The sequence below is a fragment of the Sminthopsis crassicaudata genome, chromosome 2 (genome assembly GCF_048593235.1).
Source record: "Sminthopsis crassicaudata isolate SCR6 chromosome 2, ASM4859323v1, whole genome shotgun sequence".
In the NCBI taxonomy this organism is placed as follows: Eukaryota; Metazoa; Chordata; class Mammalia; order Dasyuromorphia; family Dasyuridae; genus Sminthopsis; species Sminthopsis crassicaudata.
In genome coordinates this window covers 469,507,567-469,524,062 of record NC_133618.1, presented here as the reverse complement: position 1 = coordinate 469,524,062, position 16,496 = coordinate 469,507,567, and the positions used below count along the sequence as shown (strand labels likewise).

General features: G+C 35.8%; 1 protein-coding gene across 5 annotated transcripts in view; it reads right to left on the bottom strand.

The window, feature by feature from the left end:
- The window catches only part of MVB12B (multivesicular body subunit 12B), a 278,583-nt gene that overhangs the window by 98,963 nt on the left and 163,124 nt on the right, over positions 1-16,496 (bottom strand). For all 5 annotated transcript variants that reach the window (XR_012486790.1, XM_074293112.1, XM_074293111.1 and 2 more), the window contains exon 7: positions 8,737-8,831. Coding sequence is in view for 4 of the 5 variants with exons in the window: in XM_074293112.1 (XP_074149213.1) it covers positions 8,737-8,831 (95 nt within the window). In the remaining variant the exon portion in view is untranslated. The remainder of the gene's footprint in view (positions 1-8,736; positions 8,832-16,496) is intronic.

Here is a 16,496-nt window from a genome sequence, read left to right as displayed (position 1 = left end):
AAAAAAACCTTCTTTGGCATATGATGGCTCTGTGAACCTGGGCAAGTCACTTAATTTTTCAATGCTCCAGCAACTCTCTAAAACTATTTTTAAAATGTTTTGTTGATGTCTTCACTTTTATATTGCACTTGTTTCAGAATACCCCCTTCCCCACTAAGATTTCTTTTAAAACAATTTTTTTTGAAGTTAAGCAAAATCAATTAACACATTGACCAAGTAAGGCAGTGTATATGGCATTCACATCCTCTTTAGTAAAAAGAGGGAAGTGTATTTTCTCATCTCTTCTTCAGGCCCATGCTTGATCATAAAAACAATGCAGGGTTCAATTTTGTTTTTATTGTTCTTTATGTTTATATTACTGAAGTTATTATGTTTTGTGTTTTCCTGGTTCTGTTTACTTCTCTTTATATCAGTTCATATAAATGTTTCCATTTTTCTCTAAATTTTTCATATGTCCAATTTCTTGTATTATCACATTCCATTATGTTTACATACCACTCTTTGTTTATCCATTCCCAAAATGATGGGCATATGTCATTTTTGTTAGTTGGCTATATGTAAGGTGAAAACTTTGTTGTTTCAATTTGCATTTCTCTCATCAGTGACTTGAAGCACTCTTTCATTATAGTTAATAGTTTACAATTTTTCTTTTGAGAAATATGTGTTCTTATCCTTTGATCACTTATCTATTAGGGAATGGTTTTTGTTCTAAGACTGTAAGTCACAAAATATTTGTTGATCTGTATTGGTGGGCAATGTCCTATGCCAATGGAATTAAAGTCTGAAACAACCACCTAGAGAGAGGCAGGAGAGCAGAGAGGAATTAAGAGTCTAGATGTGAATCCTGGATCTGACCCATGCTACCAGTATGGTTCCTTAACTCTCTGAATCATATTTCTCATCTACAAAATGGGGTTCATCAATTTGTACTACCTATCTTAAGGATTTATCAGGAAGAAAGTACTTTATAAATCTTTAAGTTTTATAGAAACATGACCTATTAAACAAAATATGAAAATAAGAGTATTAAAAATAAATCATAACAAAATTGGAAATGCCTCACTAGTTATAGGCAAGAACTTCACAGCACATTTCATCAATGATCCCCTAGTTTTAAGTCAATCACATTAACAACCAGCGAAGGGCAATCACAAAAAATTTCATTCCTAAACTTATAGTTAATGAAATTGAGTAACTAGAAAGAAGGAATAGTTGAAGACCTTGAGATCACTGAAAATTTTCACTTAATATAAATTCCAAAAATTATACCCAATAAGAAACATATGAATGTCAATATCACAAATATCTTGAATAGCAGACAGTCATAGTTAGACTGGAATTCCAAAAAGCCATTTTTAATTGGATGGCACAAATCCAACTAGCTAACCAATTATACCAAATCAGAATAATTCCCAAACTTTGGCATCTGCTATAACCATCATGAACTAACACACTCTCTCACAATTGTTAATAGAAAATAAGAAAAATATTTTAGGACCTTCACATATATAGCTACTGCTGTGGTTAAGAACCACAGGGGGAAAGTTGGAATTAATAAGGCATATTTCTAACAAAAGATATCAAACTCCACCATGAAAGGTGCAACTTGGAAGAGCTATTAAAGATCTGCGTGAAAGCCTTATAAGATTAAGTCAATATCTAGCTTGTATTTGCAGTAGAAACCTTAAAAGACCATTATTGCTCCAATAAAGATAACAAAGAAAAGAAATCTGTGGAAAGAAATCTGGAAAACAACAGCTTACTAGTAATTGAGTAAAAGCAAAATTGGAAAGATTAAGTCAAAACAAAGAGTCCAAAGCAGAGTCAACAAAAAGAATGAGCTAGTCATTATCAATCAAACACTTGACTACAGGAGCTGAGAGATGTCTCCCCAAAAGGAAGTTGTAAAAGATTTCTAGTCACTTGTGTAGTCACAAGAAGTCCAAAAAATTTAAAGACAAATTTGGATCAAAAACAAAAAGTGTTTGCACTTTTACTATGATGAATTACTGAACAGGTATATCAAAAGAAATGATTAAACTTTTAGGTTATCTGCAAAATGGGAAAGCACTAGGGCTGGATAATATCAATAATTATTGATTTAATTACTTGCAAGTAGATGATGAATTTAGAAGTTTCCTTATTTTCTTGACAAAAGTCATGACATATCTATTACTAAAAGGGAATACCAGCTACTCTCCAAATATAGTCCAAACTATTTATGATTATTTATATACACAATATAAAGCATTCACAGCTTGTATTACTCAAAGAAAAATATGCCAGAAAATTCTACGGTATAAAAAGCAACTTATTATCAATTTGGTAATTAGTGATCAAGATGCTTGAAAGTACTACTACATTTAGACTGTCTTTGCTGATTACTGCAAAATCTTTGACTCAGTAATGTAAATTCTTTAAAAAAATCAAAGAAAGATAAAGATTGAAGGCTTTAAAAGTTTGAATCCAGAAGAAGAAGAAATTGAACCAATGAATGAAAGTGAGACTTCAAGTATTTCTACAGGCAAGACACATTGAAATATCAAACATAAGCCTATAATTTATTATATTAAGAGACTGGCTTGCTATCTTTCTTGGACTGATAGATAACAAGTCTCCAAATTACAACACACAACTTAAAATATCTTGGAGAAATTAACTAATAAACTGTACTGAAAGTAGAATACATATAGACAAAAATTACTGCCCACAATGATCTAGACATAACACTAACCTTAAAATTAGTAGATTAATAACAATACTTTAATAGATGTCACAAATGCTTATAATATCCAAACTACATGTTTTCAACATAAAGACCTAGCAGAAGAAATCAAAATCATGTGGAAATAGGATGGGGAATATATCATCCCTATTCTTTCCACTTTAGGAGTTATATTGAGGAATTGTATTGAGTAAGTGTATAGAGAGTAACCTTATATCCTAATAACGTTTATTTAATTGCAAAATGGAGTTATGTCATTCACTTATACAAAACTACTTTAAAATATTAAATATAAAAGAATAGCAAGATAAGTTTTTAAGACCATTTCTATCTAAATTGCATAAAAAAGATGATAATGAGATTATAATAATATTACTTAAATAATTGGCCATCAACAAAATTTAAAAATAAGAGTTCAAACAAGAGGTTTTCCTTTTGATGAGAAATTCAAGTACTTAAAAAAAACAAGTGGCATATTATTAACTGCATCAAGCCATAGAAATCTGTGAAATCCCAAATGAAATCAGGGTAAAAACCATCTGCACTGGGAAAACATACTGGATGAAAGATGTATACTGCCTAGCTTATAACACTTAGCTGGATGGATAACTTGTCAGGTAAGTTGGTCTGTCTGTTGGCTTGTTTATCTGACAGGTGCTAGAGATGAACAATGAGCTGAGCCAAGAATGGAGCATGAGAAAGACTGGGCAGGAATCTTCCAGGATTGTGAGCAGTACTTTCAAAGATTATTCCCTTCTTTTGGGGCCCAACAATTATGCCACATCTTTCATGATGTCTTCCCTTTAGATGCAAAGGAAGTTTCTCCTCCATGAATTTTTCCTAAGCATTTTGTTTAGAGTTCGATGTACTTAACCATACTCACCTTTGAATGAATGGATGCATGAAAAAGTATTTATTAGATTTATCTCTTAAGGCAAGCATTGTGCTAAGTATTAGAGGCACAGAGAAAGTCAAACAGTCTTGCTCTCGAGGAACTCCCACTCTAACTGGGAGAGATGACATAAAAGATTCCTCTGATAGGTCATGGGAAGGCCCAGAAATCCTATATGGTCATCAGCAGATCAGATGGCAGTGCCTGATGGCACAGAAGCAAAGAGATGGTGAGACCCAGAGGCCCTGTTTCAATGGAGAGAACAAAATTGGTGACTGTCACCTCATTCAAGGTATGTGAGCAGTCAAACAGCACAGATAAATAGTGTGCAGCCCGGCACCAGCGGAGGGAGCAAAGACCTCCCTATCCCACCTGCCTATCTTAGGGTCTTGGAGCTATGGGATCATGGAAAAGGGCAACAGGAGAAGGGCATCCCTGGTGACAGTAGGTCTTAAATCCTAATTATTTCTATACTTAGCCTTCTCTATTAGAATGAAGACTCCTTGAATGAAAGTTCTTTTTGATACCTAAGACCCAGCGCAAGACTTCACAACATACAAGGTATTTGTTTACTGTTCATTCCAAGTGACTCTCTATGATAAAACCCCAAATCTTAAAGAATATTATCCAAATAATAGCATACATCTGCTGATCAGGAAATACCAAGAAATCAGAAATACCCAAAATGGCAAGTGAGCTAAAGAGCTATGGAAAGCTGAATGATGAATGGAAGTAGCTTGTAGCCTACTACTACCATTAACATGCTTGTGAAGAGTGTCATAAAAGACATTATTGAGGACATATATGACCAGAGAAGTCAGAGATTTTAAAGTACCAGAGAAAGGTCTCTATTTCAGTGGGTGGATCTTCTGTGAATGATTTTTAGAAAAAATAATAGACAAGTAAAATAACATAAGATAATACAGTGTGGAAGGATTGCATTCTGCCTAGCGAAGAAAGTTTTATGAGATTGTCGATATGAGTAACTCGGCACCATCACTGCTCTAGGAATTACATAAATTCAAAACCATTTTGCTTTTTATATTTCCAACTAAATTGCTTTCAAAAAGTCTTAGATGAATGAAGACTGAACTATACTGCAGAGACCAATGCATGAAAAGAACGATGGATTTGTAGCCAAAGGTCTAAAATTCAAATTCTGGCTCTCTTATGCCAGGTTTCAAGGTCCTTAACTATAAAATGAGGGGGACTGGGGTTCCAAACCCCTTCCAGATCTAAAGTCTATGAACTTCTGATCCACAATCCTCCAGTGATGGTGTAGAACAAAGGGAAAGAGATCCAGAGACCACAAGGCACTTCCTGCTACAGCATGGAATTAGTGGCAGAAAGAACTGATCAGTCCCAGAGGCAGGAGATTGAGGTTTGGGTTTCAGCTGAATCACTGATGAACTAAACAGCCTCAGGCAAGCTGCTTCATCTCTCTCTTGGTCTCAGTTTCCTCATCTATAAAATAAAAAAGTGGTATGGGATGTTTTTTTTTTTACCATCCCTTCCAGCTCTGGAATTCTATGAGTCCATGAATCTCGTATAAACCTTCCAAAAGTCTCCATTCCCCATTGCCTTACCTTCCAGACTCTTGCAATGAAGCTCTAAATACACACACACACACACATTAAGGGGACAGATTCTTACTCAACTCCCTGGAGAATTAATTATTGAACACCTTACATCCAGGATCCCAAATTGGGATGACACATTCAGTAACAAATGCAATGAAGAAAAAAAATCACCTTCCTTTTGGCCAGAGAGGTTTGTAGGCATGTTTTCTGAGCTCATTTCCAGTCTCTGGGCAAGTCATTTCTCCCCCACTGCTGAGCTCATGGACCTCACAGAGCCAGCGGGACCTGCAGGATGTCTCTGGCAGTAACACAGCTAAGCAGTCCAAGCCCCCAGTGGAGCAATTTGGTGACTACGGCAGCTGAGTGGGCCAGAGCTTCCTGCTGCCACAGGGCTGCTGCATCAACTACCACTGCTTGGTAGATAAAATCCAATTGACTGCCACTTACATAAACGTAACAGGAAGTTTCTAAATGGCTTCTACTGTGTCTTGAGGCTGTTACCTTTCCGTTTCTAAACTAACAGCTGGAATGAACACAAACAGCACCTCATCAGAGCCGCTGAGCAAAGCAGCAACGGTCCAAAGATATACAGGAGAATTCCTGCCAATCTTGAGAATATTTCACATTATGAGCCCCTTTCTGCATAAATATTAAACAGCTGGAATAATCATTAGAAAATATCTAAATTTTTTTACTTAGCATAAAACTGATGTAGCCAGAGGAAGATTTGTAAGCAAAAGAAAAAAAAATGTGTCATGTGCTTTGATTAAGATTTACTTGTGTAAATTTTGAGCAATGATGCTCTACCGGTTTTTACAGACTTGTTTTGCATTACTCTGCCACTAAACATCTGGTAAAATATTCAGAATCTCTGCAAAATAGGTCATCTCTCCAAACTCGTTAGGCCCAGTGCCTGCGATGCTGAAAGAGCCCTGGCCCACAAGATATCTTCCCAAGGGAAGCTTTTAAGAGGCAAACATGTTTTCTATACTCTTTGTGAGATTGACTCTTGGTAGGGGGCAGTAGGAGAAAGCTCCTTATTCTTTCTTCCCCTTCTAGGAGGAAGTGTCATGTGTGATCTGAACAGCAGGCTTTTGCTTATACTTCCAAATCTATTAGGAAATGAACATAACAAGAAAAACCAATACTGACAAGAATTAGGCCATTGCTATATTTCATCTGTTTAGTAACCTGAAGTTGCAATTTTTAGAAAAAAGATTACCTTTTAAATAACAGATTCATTATACTACATGGATGAATGCCATGTTTTTGGGTTAGAACTGTCACTCAACATTAATGGAAAGCACTCATAAATAATAATAATGATAGCTCCCATTTAGATGGCACTTGAAGATTTCCTTCATGAAAGTCCTCCTCTAGTGCCTCAGCACAGAGGGGAGGAGATTATGGGCTTCTCCTGCTGAATTCTTCTACCCACCATTTAAAGCCCAATCCAAATGAACCCTCTGCCATGAAGCCTTCCCTGATCAGGGCCCTCTACATAATGAATTGACACTTGTATCTCTTATTTCTAATGCACTTATTAAAGGATGCTGCATATAATCAGTGTCCATATTTGTATCTTACTGCCCCCAGTCATCTCTCACCAACTGAATTGATAGTCCCATGATGATAGGGACTATGACATCTTCTTACCTTCCTTAGGACAATGCTGTAATCAGGAGAAGCACTTTAAAAATGTTTGCTGAACAAATGAATGTTAGGAAGAGTATAAGCTCTGGTGAGTGAGCAAAGCTACGATTGGCTCTAGAAACCGACTGTATTCTTTCTTTCTTAGGGTGGCCACCAAAAAAACCTAAATGGCCTTCAGTCTTGGCCATCTTCCTTAGCTTCATCAGGCTCAGGAGTGTAGTGTCAGAAAAGGTCCAGCACAGACTGTGTGTCAGCATTAAGTTAACTACTGATGTACAGAGTATGATCTCTGGACTGAGCCATGGCCACACTGACATAAGTGAAACCAGAAAACACGAAGCTACAGTTTGATGGAAAGGCAACTTTGGAGCCTACCAACCACTTTTCCCACAACAACACTGTAAGGATAGAAGTATTGAGAATTATTATCCACATCTGACACATGGTGGTCCTGAGTCTTAGAGTGGGGAAATGGCTTGGCCCATGGTCACAGCCAGAAAGTGTCAAAACTGAGATCATACCCATGTTTTCTGACCATACTGTTTCCACTCCATTATGTCTGATATTTCCTTGGAGCTATATATATCTTCCACCAAAAGGGTAGTATAATGTAATCAAAGGTTATTTGTGGACTTCCTTTGAATGGCACAGATCCCTAACACTGCTAGGCATGAAATAAAATTCATTCCTACACCATGGTTAAGTGAGTTTTTCCAACTGGATATTTTATATCCAGAACACTGGCCCTGACAACAGTTTTGCCCAAGCCAAGCTGTATTTTTTCAGTTGGAAGGTTCTTAAAAGAGCTCACATAGTCCACGTAGAATCCTAGAATCTGTGAGACTGTTAAAGGGCTATAGAAGCCGTTTAATCCAACCCATAACTGAAGCAGAAATCCTCTTTGCAACTGTGGGCAATAATCACCCAATCTTTGCTCGAAGACCTCCAATGATGGAGGACATAGTACCTAGAGAGGAAGCTCATTTCCTTCAATAAAACTCTAATTGTTAGAAAATTTTTCTTTAAATAGAACTCAACTATGTTCTCTAGTAAATTCCCATTGATTGTTCCTTGGGAACTAGTGGACAACACACTGTATTAGTTGGGCTAATCTTTGCATTCTCTAAATCTTATAATTCTATATCTAATTCCTTTTTCTAAGAAATAGCTTTTCAGATAATTGAAAAAAGTGATCTTTCCTCTCATTTTACAAAGGACACAGACTCAGAAAGGTTTAATGACTTCCAAAATCACACTATTAGTATGAAAAAATATGCACCCTACATATGAATATCTATGAAAGTAAAAGAATGTGACTTTAAGAAAAAAGAGGGTTAAAATACCTAAACTTATCATGAAAGTGTGAACAAATGAACAAATTTTCTTTTCCCAGCCCACAGCTCCTGCTTACCAATTACACATACTCCATCATTAGGGTCCCCTTGAGAAATCTGTGTGTTATTGGTTAACCAAATACAGTGGTAACAATAAATCACAACTTCCCAATGAAAATTAAGGATTATAAGCATATATGGCTTTTTATCACCATTTTATAAACATTTATAGAATGTGTATCTGGAACTATTCTAAAGGTAAGATAATATCACAGATAAAGTGTCATTGTGCAGTAGTCATGAAAACAATGGCCTTGGAACCAGCAGATCCAAGTTCAAAGCCCTACTCTGACATTTTCTGGTTATATGACACTTGGCAAATACTTTAATTTTTTTGATCAATTAAGAAAAGTACTAAATAAATTAATCACTATCATTAGTGTAGAGTTACTAAAAGTAAAAAATAGAGAAAAAGAAGCAGAGATGAAAACAAATAAGCTAACACATATAATGCAGGATAAAGGACAGCAATTAACCAAAGTTCCAACATACCTGAGATGGCATACAAATTTGAGTGCTGGTACTCATAGTCGGTTCGAGTGCTGTTCCTGCCTCTGAAGGTAGCAGGCAGTGTTAAGGAGATATGCCTGAGGAAAATACACAAAAAGAAAGAGGAAAGGTTATGGATTCATTCACTCCTGCACTTTAAAGTTTAATCCCAGTGTTAGTGACAGTATATAACAATTGGTCCTTTGTCCTCTAGTCTCTGCCCATTTTCTAGAGTGCTGCCAGATTAGGTTTTCTGTACAGGTTATGACCACTTATCCTGCCATCCCTCTCCCCAGCCATCAATGATGGCTAAAACTACTGGGTCTATCATATGCTTTAGCTTGGAATACAAGGTACCTTTATAAGGGAGTTTCAACCTTTTTTGTAGTCTTATTTCACACTGGTCCCTATCATATCTTCTATGCTCCAATTAAAATAAGTAGCTATTTAGCATCCCAAATATTTCTCACCTTTGTTTCTCTACATCTGTATGTCTTTCTTTGCTTAGTGATTCTGAACCACTCTCCAAAGCTGGGCTCACACTCCATAGAATCTTCCTTGATCCATGCAACACATTAATATTTACTGTCTTAAATTTATCTATGAAGGGATGTGGGAAAACTGAGACACTAAAGCACTGCTGATGCAGTTGTGAACTGATTCAGCCATTCTGGAAAGCAATCTGTAACTATGCTCAGGAGGCCATAAGACTGTGCATACCTTTGATCTAGCAGTTTCACTACTGGGTCTATATCCCAAAGAGATTGCAAAAAGGAAAAAGATATATGCAAAAACATTTGTAGCAGCTCTTTTTGTGGAAGCAAAGAATTAGAAATCAAGTGATTGCCCATCAATTGGGTGATGGTTGAATAAGTTATGATATATGAATATAATGGAATATTATTGTTCTATAAGAACTGATGAACAGTCTAATTTCAGAAAAACCTGCAAAAACTTACAACTGATGCTGAGTGAAGTGAACAGAACAACACTGTATGCAGTAACAGCAAGATTATGTGATGATCACTTATGATAAATTTAGCTCTACTAAGCAATACAATGATCCAAGACAATTCTAATAGACTTGGAAAGGAAAATGCCATCTGCACCCAGAGAGAGAACTAAAGGGACTCAATGTGGATCAAATCATACTATTTTCACCTTTTAATTGTTTGCCTTTTCTTTCTCAAGAGTTTTTCCTTCTGTTCTGATTCTTCTTTCACAATATGACTAATATGGATATATGTTTGACATGATTATACATTTATAATCTGTATCTGATTGCTTGCTGTCTTAGTGGAGGTGAGGAAGGATAGGGGAAAATTTGGAACTCAAAATTATACAAAAATAAATGTTAAAAAACTATCTTCACATGTAATTGGAAAAATAAAATACTACTAAAAAGTTGAAAAAATGTCTCTCCAGTTGGAAATTATTTCTGACTCCATTTTATTCTTTTCTTTGTATTTGTATTGTATTTCCTCCCCACCCCAATTAGCTTGAAAATTTCTCGAGGGAAGTTTAATATATTTCTGTATTTCCTTCAGTGTGCAGTATGTATCATAGAGAGCTAAATAACACCTTTAAAATATTTATTTATTTATTTTTTACAAAAATTTTATGCATAGGTAATTTTCCAGCATTGCCAATTTGCAAAACCTTTCCCCTCCTTCCCCCCACCTCCTCCCTCAGGTTGACCAACACATGTTAAATATGTTAAAGTATAAGTTAAATACAATATATGTATACATATCCAAACAGTTATTTTGCTGTACAAAAAGATTCGGACTTTGAAACATCGTACAATTATCCTGTGAAGGAAATAAAAAATGCAGGCGGACAAAAATAGAGGGATTGGGAATTCTATGTAGTGGTTCATAGTCATCTCCCAGAATTCTTTCATTGGGTGTAGCTGGTTCAGTTCATTACTGCTCTATTGGAACTAATTTGGTTCATCTCATTGTTGGAGAGGGCCACGTCCATCAGAATTGATCATCATATAGTATTGTTGTTGAAATATACAATGATCTCCTGGTCCTGCCCATTTCACTCAGCATCAGTTCATGTAAGTCTCTCCAGGCCTTTCTGAAATCATCCTGCTGGTCATTTCTTCCAGAACAATAATATTCCATAATATTCATATACCACAATTTATTCAGCCATTCTCCAATTGTTGGGCATCCACATTTTCCAGTTTCTGGCCACTAAAAAAAAGGCTGCCACAAATATTCTTGCACATACAAGTCTCTTTCCCTTCTTTAAAATCTCTTTGGGATATAAGCCCAGTAGAAACACTGCTGGATCAAAGGGTATGCACAGTTTGATAACTTTTTGAGCATAGTTCCAAATTGCTCTCCAGAATGGCTGGATGTATTCACAATTTCACCAACAATGTATCAGTGTCCCAATTTTCCCACATCCCCTCCAACATTCTGCATTATCTTTCCCTGTCATTCTAGCCAATCTGACAGGTGTATAGTGGTATCTCAGAGCTGTCTTAATTTGCATTCCTCTGACTAATAATGACATGGAGCATCTTTTCATATGGCTAGAAATAATTTCAATTTCTTCATCTGAGAACTGTCTGTTCATATCCTTTGACCATTTATCAATTGGAGAATGGCTTGATTTCTTATAAGTTAGAGTCAATTCTCTAAATATTTTGGAAATGAGGCCTTTATCAGAACCTTTTACTATAAAAATGTTTTCCCAGTTTATTACTTCCCTTATAATCTTGTCTGCATTAGTTTTGTTTGTACAAAAACTTTTTAATTTGATATAATCAATTTTTTCTATTTTGTGATCAATAATGATCTCTAGTTCTCCTTTGGTCATAAATTCCTTCCTTTTCTACAGGTCTAAGAGGTAAACTATCCTATGCTCTTCTAATTTAATTATAATCTCATTCTTTATGCCTAGGTCATGAACCTATTTTGACCTGATCTTGGTGTATGACGTTAAGTGTGGGTCAATGCCTAGTGTCTGCCATACTAATTTTCAATTTTCTCAGCAATTTTTGTCAAACAGTTAGTTCTTATCCCAAAAGCTGGGGTCTTTTGGTTTGTCAAACACTAGATTATTTAAGTTATTGGCTGTTTTTCCTTTGAACCTAACCTATTCCACTGATCAACTAATCAATTTCTTAGCCAATACCAAATGGTTTTGGTAACTGCTGCTTTATAATATAATTTTAGATCTGGTACAGCTAGGCCACCCTCATTGGATTTTTTTCTCTAATAATTCCCTTGAAATTCTTGACCTTTTGTTTTTCCATATGAACTTTGTTATTTTTCCTAGTTCATTAAAAAAAAATGTTTTTGGGAGTTGGGTATAGCACTAAATATAGATTAGTTTAGGTAGTATTATCATCTTTATTATATTTGCTCACCCAACCCAAGAGCATTTAATATTTTTCCAATTGGTTAGATCTGACTTTATTTGTGTGTAAAGTATTGTAGTTTTGCTTGTATAGTTTCTGATTTTCCCTTGGCAGATAGATTCCTAAATATTTTATACTATCAGTAGTTACTTTAAATGGAATTTCTCTCTAACTGTTGGGTTTTGTTAGTAATATGAATAGAGTGCTGATGATTTATGGGGGTTTATTTTATATTTTGCAACTTTGCTAAAGGTGTGGATTATTTCTAATAGCTTTTTAGTAGAATCTCTGGGGTTCTCTAAGTATACCATCATATCATCTGCAAAGAGTGATAGTTTGGTTTCCTCATTACCTATTCTAATTCCTTTAATTTCTTTCTCCACTCTTATTGCCAAAGCTGAGCTAAATAATACTTAATAAATGTTTGCCCAATGAATGGATGATAGTAAAAATCGACTATATCATAGCAGTGATTTATACAGGAGGGAGACAATATGGTACAATGCAATGAGCATTGGGACACTTGAGTTCTAGTCTCAATTTTGTCACTAACTAATCATGTAACCTTAGGCAAATTATTTAAGTTCTCTGGTCCTCAGAGGGGGCTTGATTAGATAATACCTAATGTCCCTTCCAGTGGATTCTATGATTCTTGTGTTTACAGACTATAATCCATGAGAAGTTGAACACTCCATGGTCATGCTTCACAGAGAAAAAAGGACTTGGAAGGTATCATTTTTCTACTTTTTATCATTTGGAAAAAGAAACACAGGAGAAAGAATAGTTTTGCTTTCTTATGATTTCACAGATGAGGAATCTAGTCAATTGATCTGACTAAAACAGGGGCAACAAGATATGTGGGTCCTTTTACTGAAGTCCACAGAAGCCCTAAAATAGCTATAGACAGATTTTAGGAGATCCATGAACTTGCATGGAGGAGGGGGGAAATTACATTTTTATTTTCTACTTTTTAAAAACTATTTATTTATTTATTTATTTTCAACTTCTAACTAAAATTTAGCATTGCTTGAATTCTGAGAAGGGCTCTGTAGGCTTCGCTACACTACCAAAAAGATTTATGGCACTTTACAGCTTAAGAATCCCTCCAGTAGAGAGAGAAGCATTGTGGTAAAGTTCTTGGAAAGAATTCTGGGATTGGATTTGGGAGACAGTTCTGACAAATTTACCTGAAACTTATAAATCACAGATAAGGACATTGTGGTTCTGTGTAGTGAAATGCCTTATCTGTCAAGTGAGGATGATACTTCCCACCTCACAGAGTTATTGTGAGGAAAAAACCCTTCAAAAATATTAAAGTTCTATGGAAATGTGTATTATTATTATTAGTAATAAATACACAATCATAAGGAAAGAGAGATAGAGAGATGCTATATTTAACCTGAAAGCAATAATTTAGGAATCTCAATAAATGGCCCAAGGTAAGAAAACATTTTCTTTGCCCTATGTTTACAGTGAGGTTCTACATATAGAGATCATATCAAAAATTGTCTCCCTCTACAAAGGTTTTATTCTGAATAAGGGATACAGATCTTGGAACAAAATGATTTTTGGAAGACTAGAGGTGGTGTGTAAACTTAAAGATGTTGAGATGTGAAAGCCCATTAAAACAGTAAACAAATTATGCAAATCAAGTTACCATGACTAGCACAGTACCCTCACAAAAAACAATCAATTAATACTTATTGAATCTGTGTGAAATTGACTTACATAGAACACTAGTCTAAAATATTTTCCTCAGCTGTAAAATGAAGGCATTGAACTAGGTGATTTCTAAGGTATCTTCACTGCTTATAAATCCATGACCTTATGATACTAAGTTAAGTAGCTGAGGAGAGAATGCATAGAAATGAAAGGCCTTTCGGAAGAAAAAAGTAAAGTAGAAAAACAGTTTCTTGTGACTGGGGGAAAACCAGCACATAGCAGGATTACTGCTAAGATGGTCATTGTATATTTTCTTTTTCTTTTGCCACTTGTTGAAGAAGAAAGTCAGAATATTGAGAAGATAGAAGCTGAAAAAGTCTTCCTTTAAAAAGAATTAGTCTAAATAAAAGGAAAAAATAATCTGTAGCTTAAAAAATAGTGAAGCCTTAGGGATAAGAAGAGGAATATTCATCCCAAATTTGCCTGATAGTTGTGAAAAAACTAGGAAAGTCTTTTCATTTTGAACTAAGACATTACAAATTAGTAAGGAAGGTATAGAATGTGTATCTGAGGAATTTATTTCTTTAAAAAGTTGGTCTATACATCACACCTGTGGGATGAAAATTGAGATAACATTAGGAATTTTTTGTCCTGAAGACTCTACAAAGGATTCCAACACAAGCCATCTTCAGTTTTGAGGAAATGAAACTCATTTTCTTCCTCTCAAAGGCTACTCACTATCTTGTCTATTTCTATGCTTTCTGTTACCCAACCACAAAATTTTGGAGTTACAAATGACTCATCCCTCTTCCCAACACATCTCATCATTTATCAAGTCCTGTCAAGTTTACCTCTGTTACTCTACTGTTTCTCAAACCTGTCCCTCTCCTTCCAACTTTATGTCTATAGCAAGTGGTCACAAAGTGAGTTCTCTTAATCTTTTGCTTTATCTTTTTAACCATTGGTAACAAGACACAACTAGTTAATGCAGAGTTTGAATGAATCCTGCTTTAAACACTTACTAGCGGTGTGACACTTAACCTCTCAACCTCAATTTCATCATCTGTAAAATAGAGATAACAATAGTGGTTTGCCCTTACAAGGTTATTGTGAAGAACAAATAAGATAGCATATGTAAGCAAATGAGTGAATTAATAAATTGGCACAAAAAATTATTTTAAAAGTCTCCCAAGTGCTTTGCCTGCCTCTAGTATATTCCCTCTCTAATTTATCATTCACACTATTGCTCCAGTAAATGTTCTAAAGTACTGCTCTAAACACATCATTTCTCTACTCTAACACTTTCAATGGATCCCCAGTGCCTCCATAATAGTATGGATTCTTTATTCTGTCATTTAGGGCCCTCTACTAACCTTTCAGTCTGATGCCAGATTACTGCCCTTCACACACAACACCCCCTCCTTGCCCTGTCTTTTCTAATTTCTGTGGTTTGTGCTTTTGCCTTTATTTCCCTACCCCACACCATGACTGGGATAGCTTCTCCATCCCAAGCTATGAAAAGCTTTCCCTTCTTTCAAGGCTCCAATTGCACATCACCTCCTTCTTTTATCTTTCCATCCAAAAGTGATCCCTCTTGCCTCAAATTTCCTATTTCATTTATCTAGACCTGACTCTCACATTCTCTTTCATATCATGGTTTCATTCTCTCTCTCTCTCTCTTTCTTTCTCTCTCTCTCTCTCTCTTCTCTCTCTCTCTCTCTCTCTCTCTCTCTCTCTCTCTCTCTCTCTCTCTCTCTCTCTCTCTCTCTCTCTCTCTCTCTCTCTCTCTCTCTCTCTCTCTCTCTCTCTCTCTCCACATCTTCTTTATTCAATAGTCAGCTCTGCAAAGATAGGACTCATGGTATAATGAAGAAAGAGCTGCACTTGGAATCAGGAGAAACCTAGATTCCAACTTTGCCTCAAGCACTTGCAAGATGTATGAACATAGGCATCACTTAGCCAATCTGAACTTCAGATTTTTCACAAAATTTTTTTCACTTTTACACAATAGTATAATGAAGATAAGATGCAATAAATTTTAAAGTGCCAATAATTATCATTACATCTTCAATATCCCTAATTCTTATTACAGTATCTTGTACAAGACCTTTATGTAAAATGTTTGATGAGTTGGATCACAGTTAATACAAAACAGCCAAATGAACCTTTTAAAGCCTCAGTCTTAAGCATTTTCCTCATAATGTCAGTCATTCCCACAAGATGGAAATGCTATTGCTACACAGGTGATTCTCTAATTCTCTACATGCAGCCCTCCTCTCTCTGATGAGTTCCCATCTTTCACTCACAACAATCACTTCCAGGACATCTCCTGGATATTCCCCAAAGATCTTACACTTAAAAGAGGGCACTCCTTATGTCGCTCTCAATCACTCAGGTTCTTAACTTCAGTGTTACCCTTCACTCTCCCCTCACTCACTCCTCGTATACACTCACTCGCCACGTCTTGCCATTATGCACTCACAAAATCTCACTTGCCCACCTTGTTCTCTCTAACAAGGCCTCCGTGGCTGCCCACCACTTTTTAGAATGGAATGCTACAGTAGGTTCATAACTGTACTCCCCTCTTCTAGTCTCTCCCTTCTTCAATTCATCTTCCACACAGCTACCAAAACAATTTCATTAAGGTACAGACTCAACAAGATCCTCTATTATATTTTGTAAGGAAGATTAAAACTGTGCTCACAAATACAGAGTCAAGCAT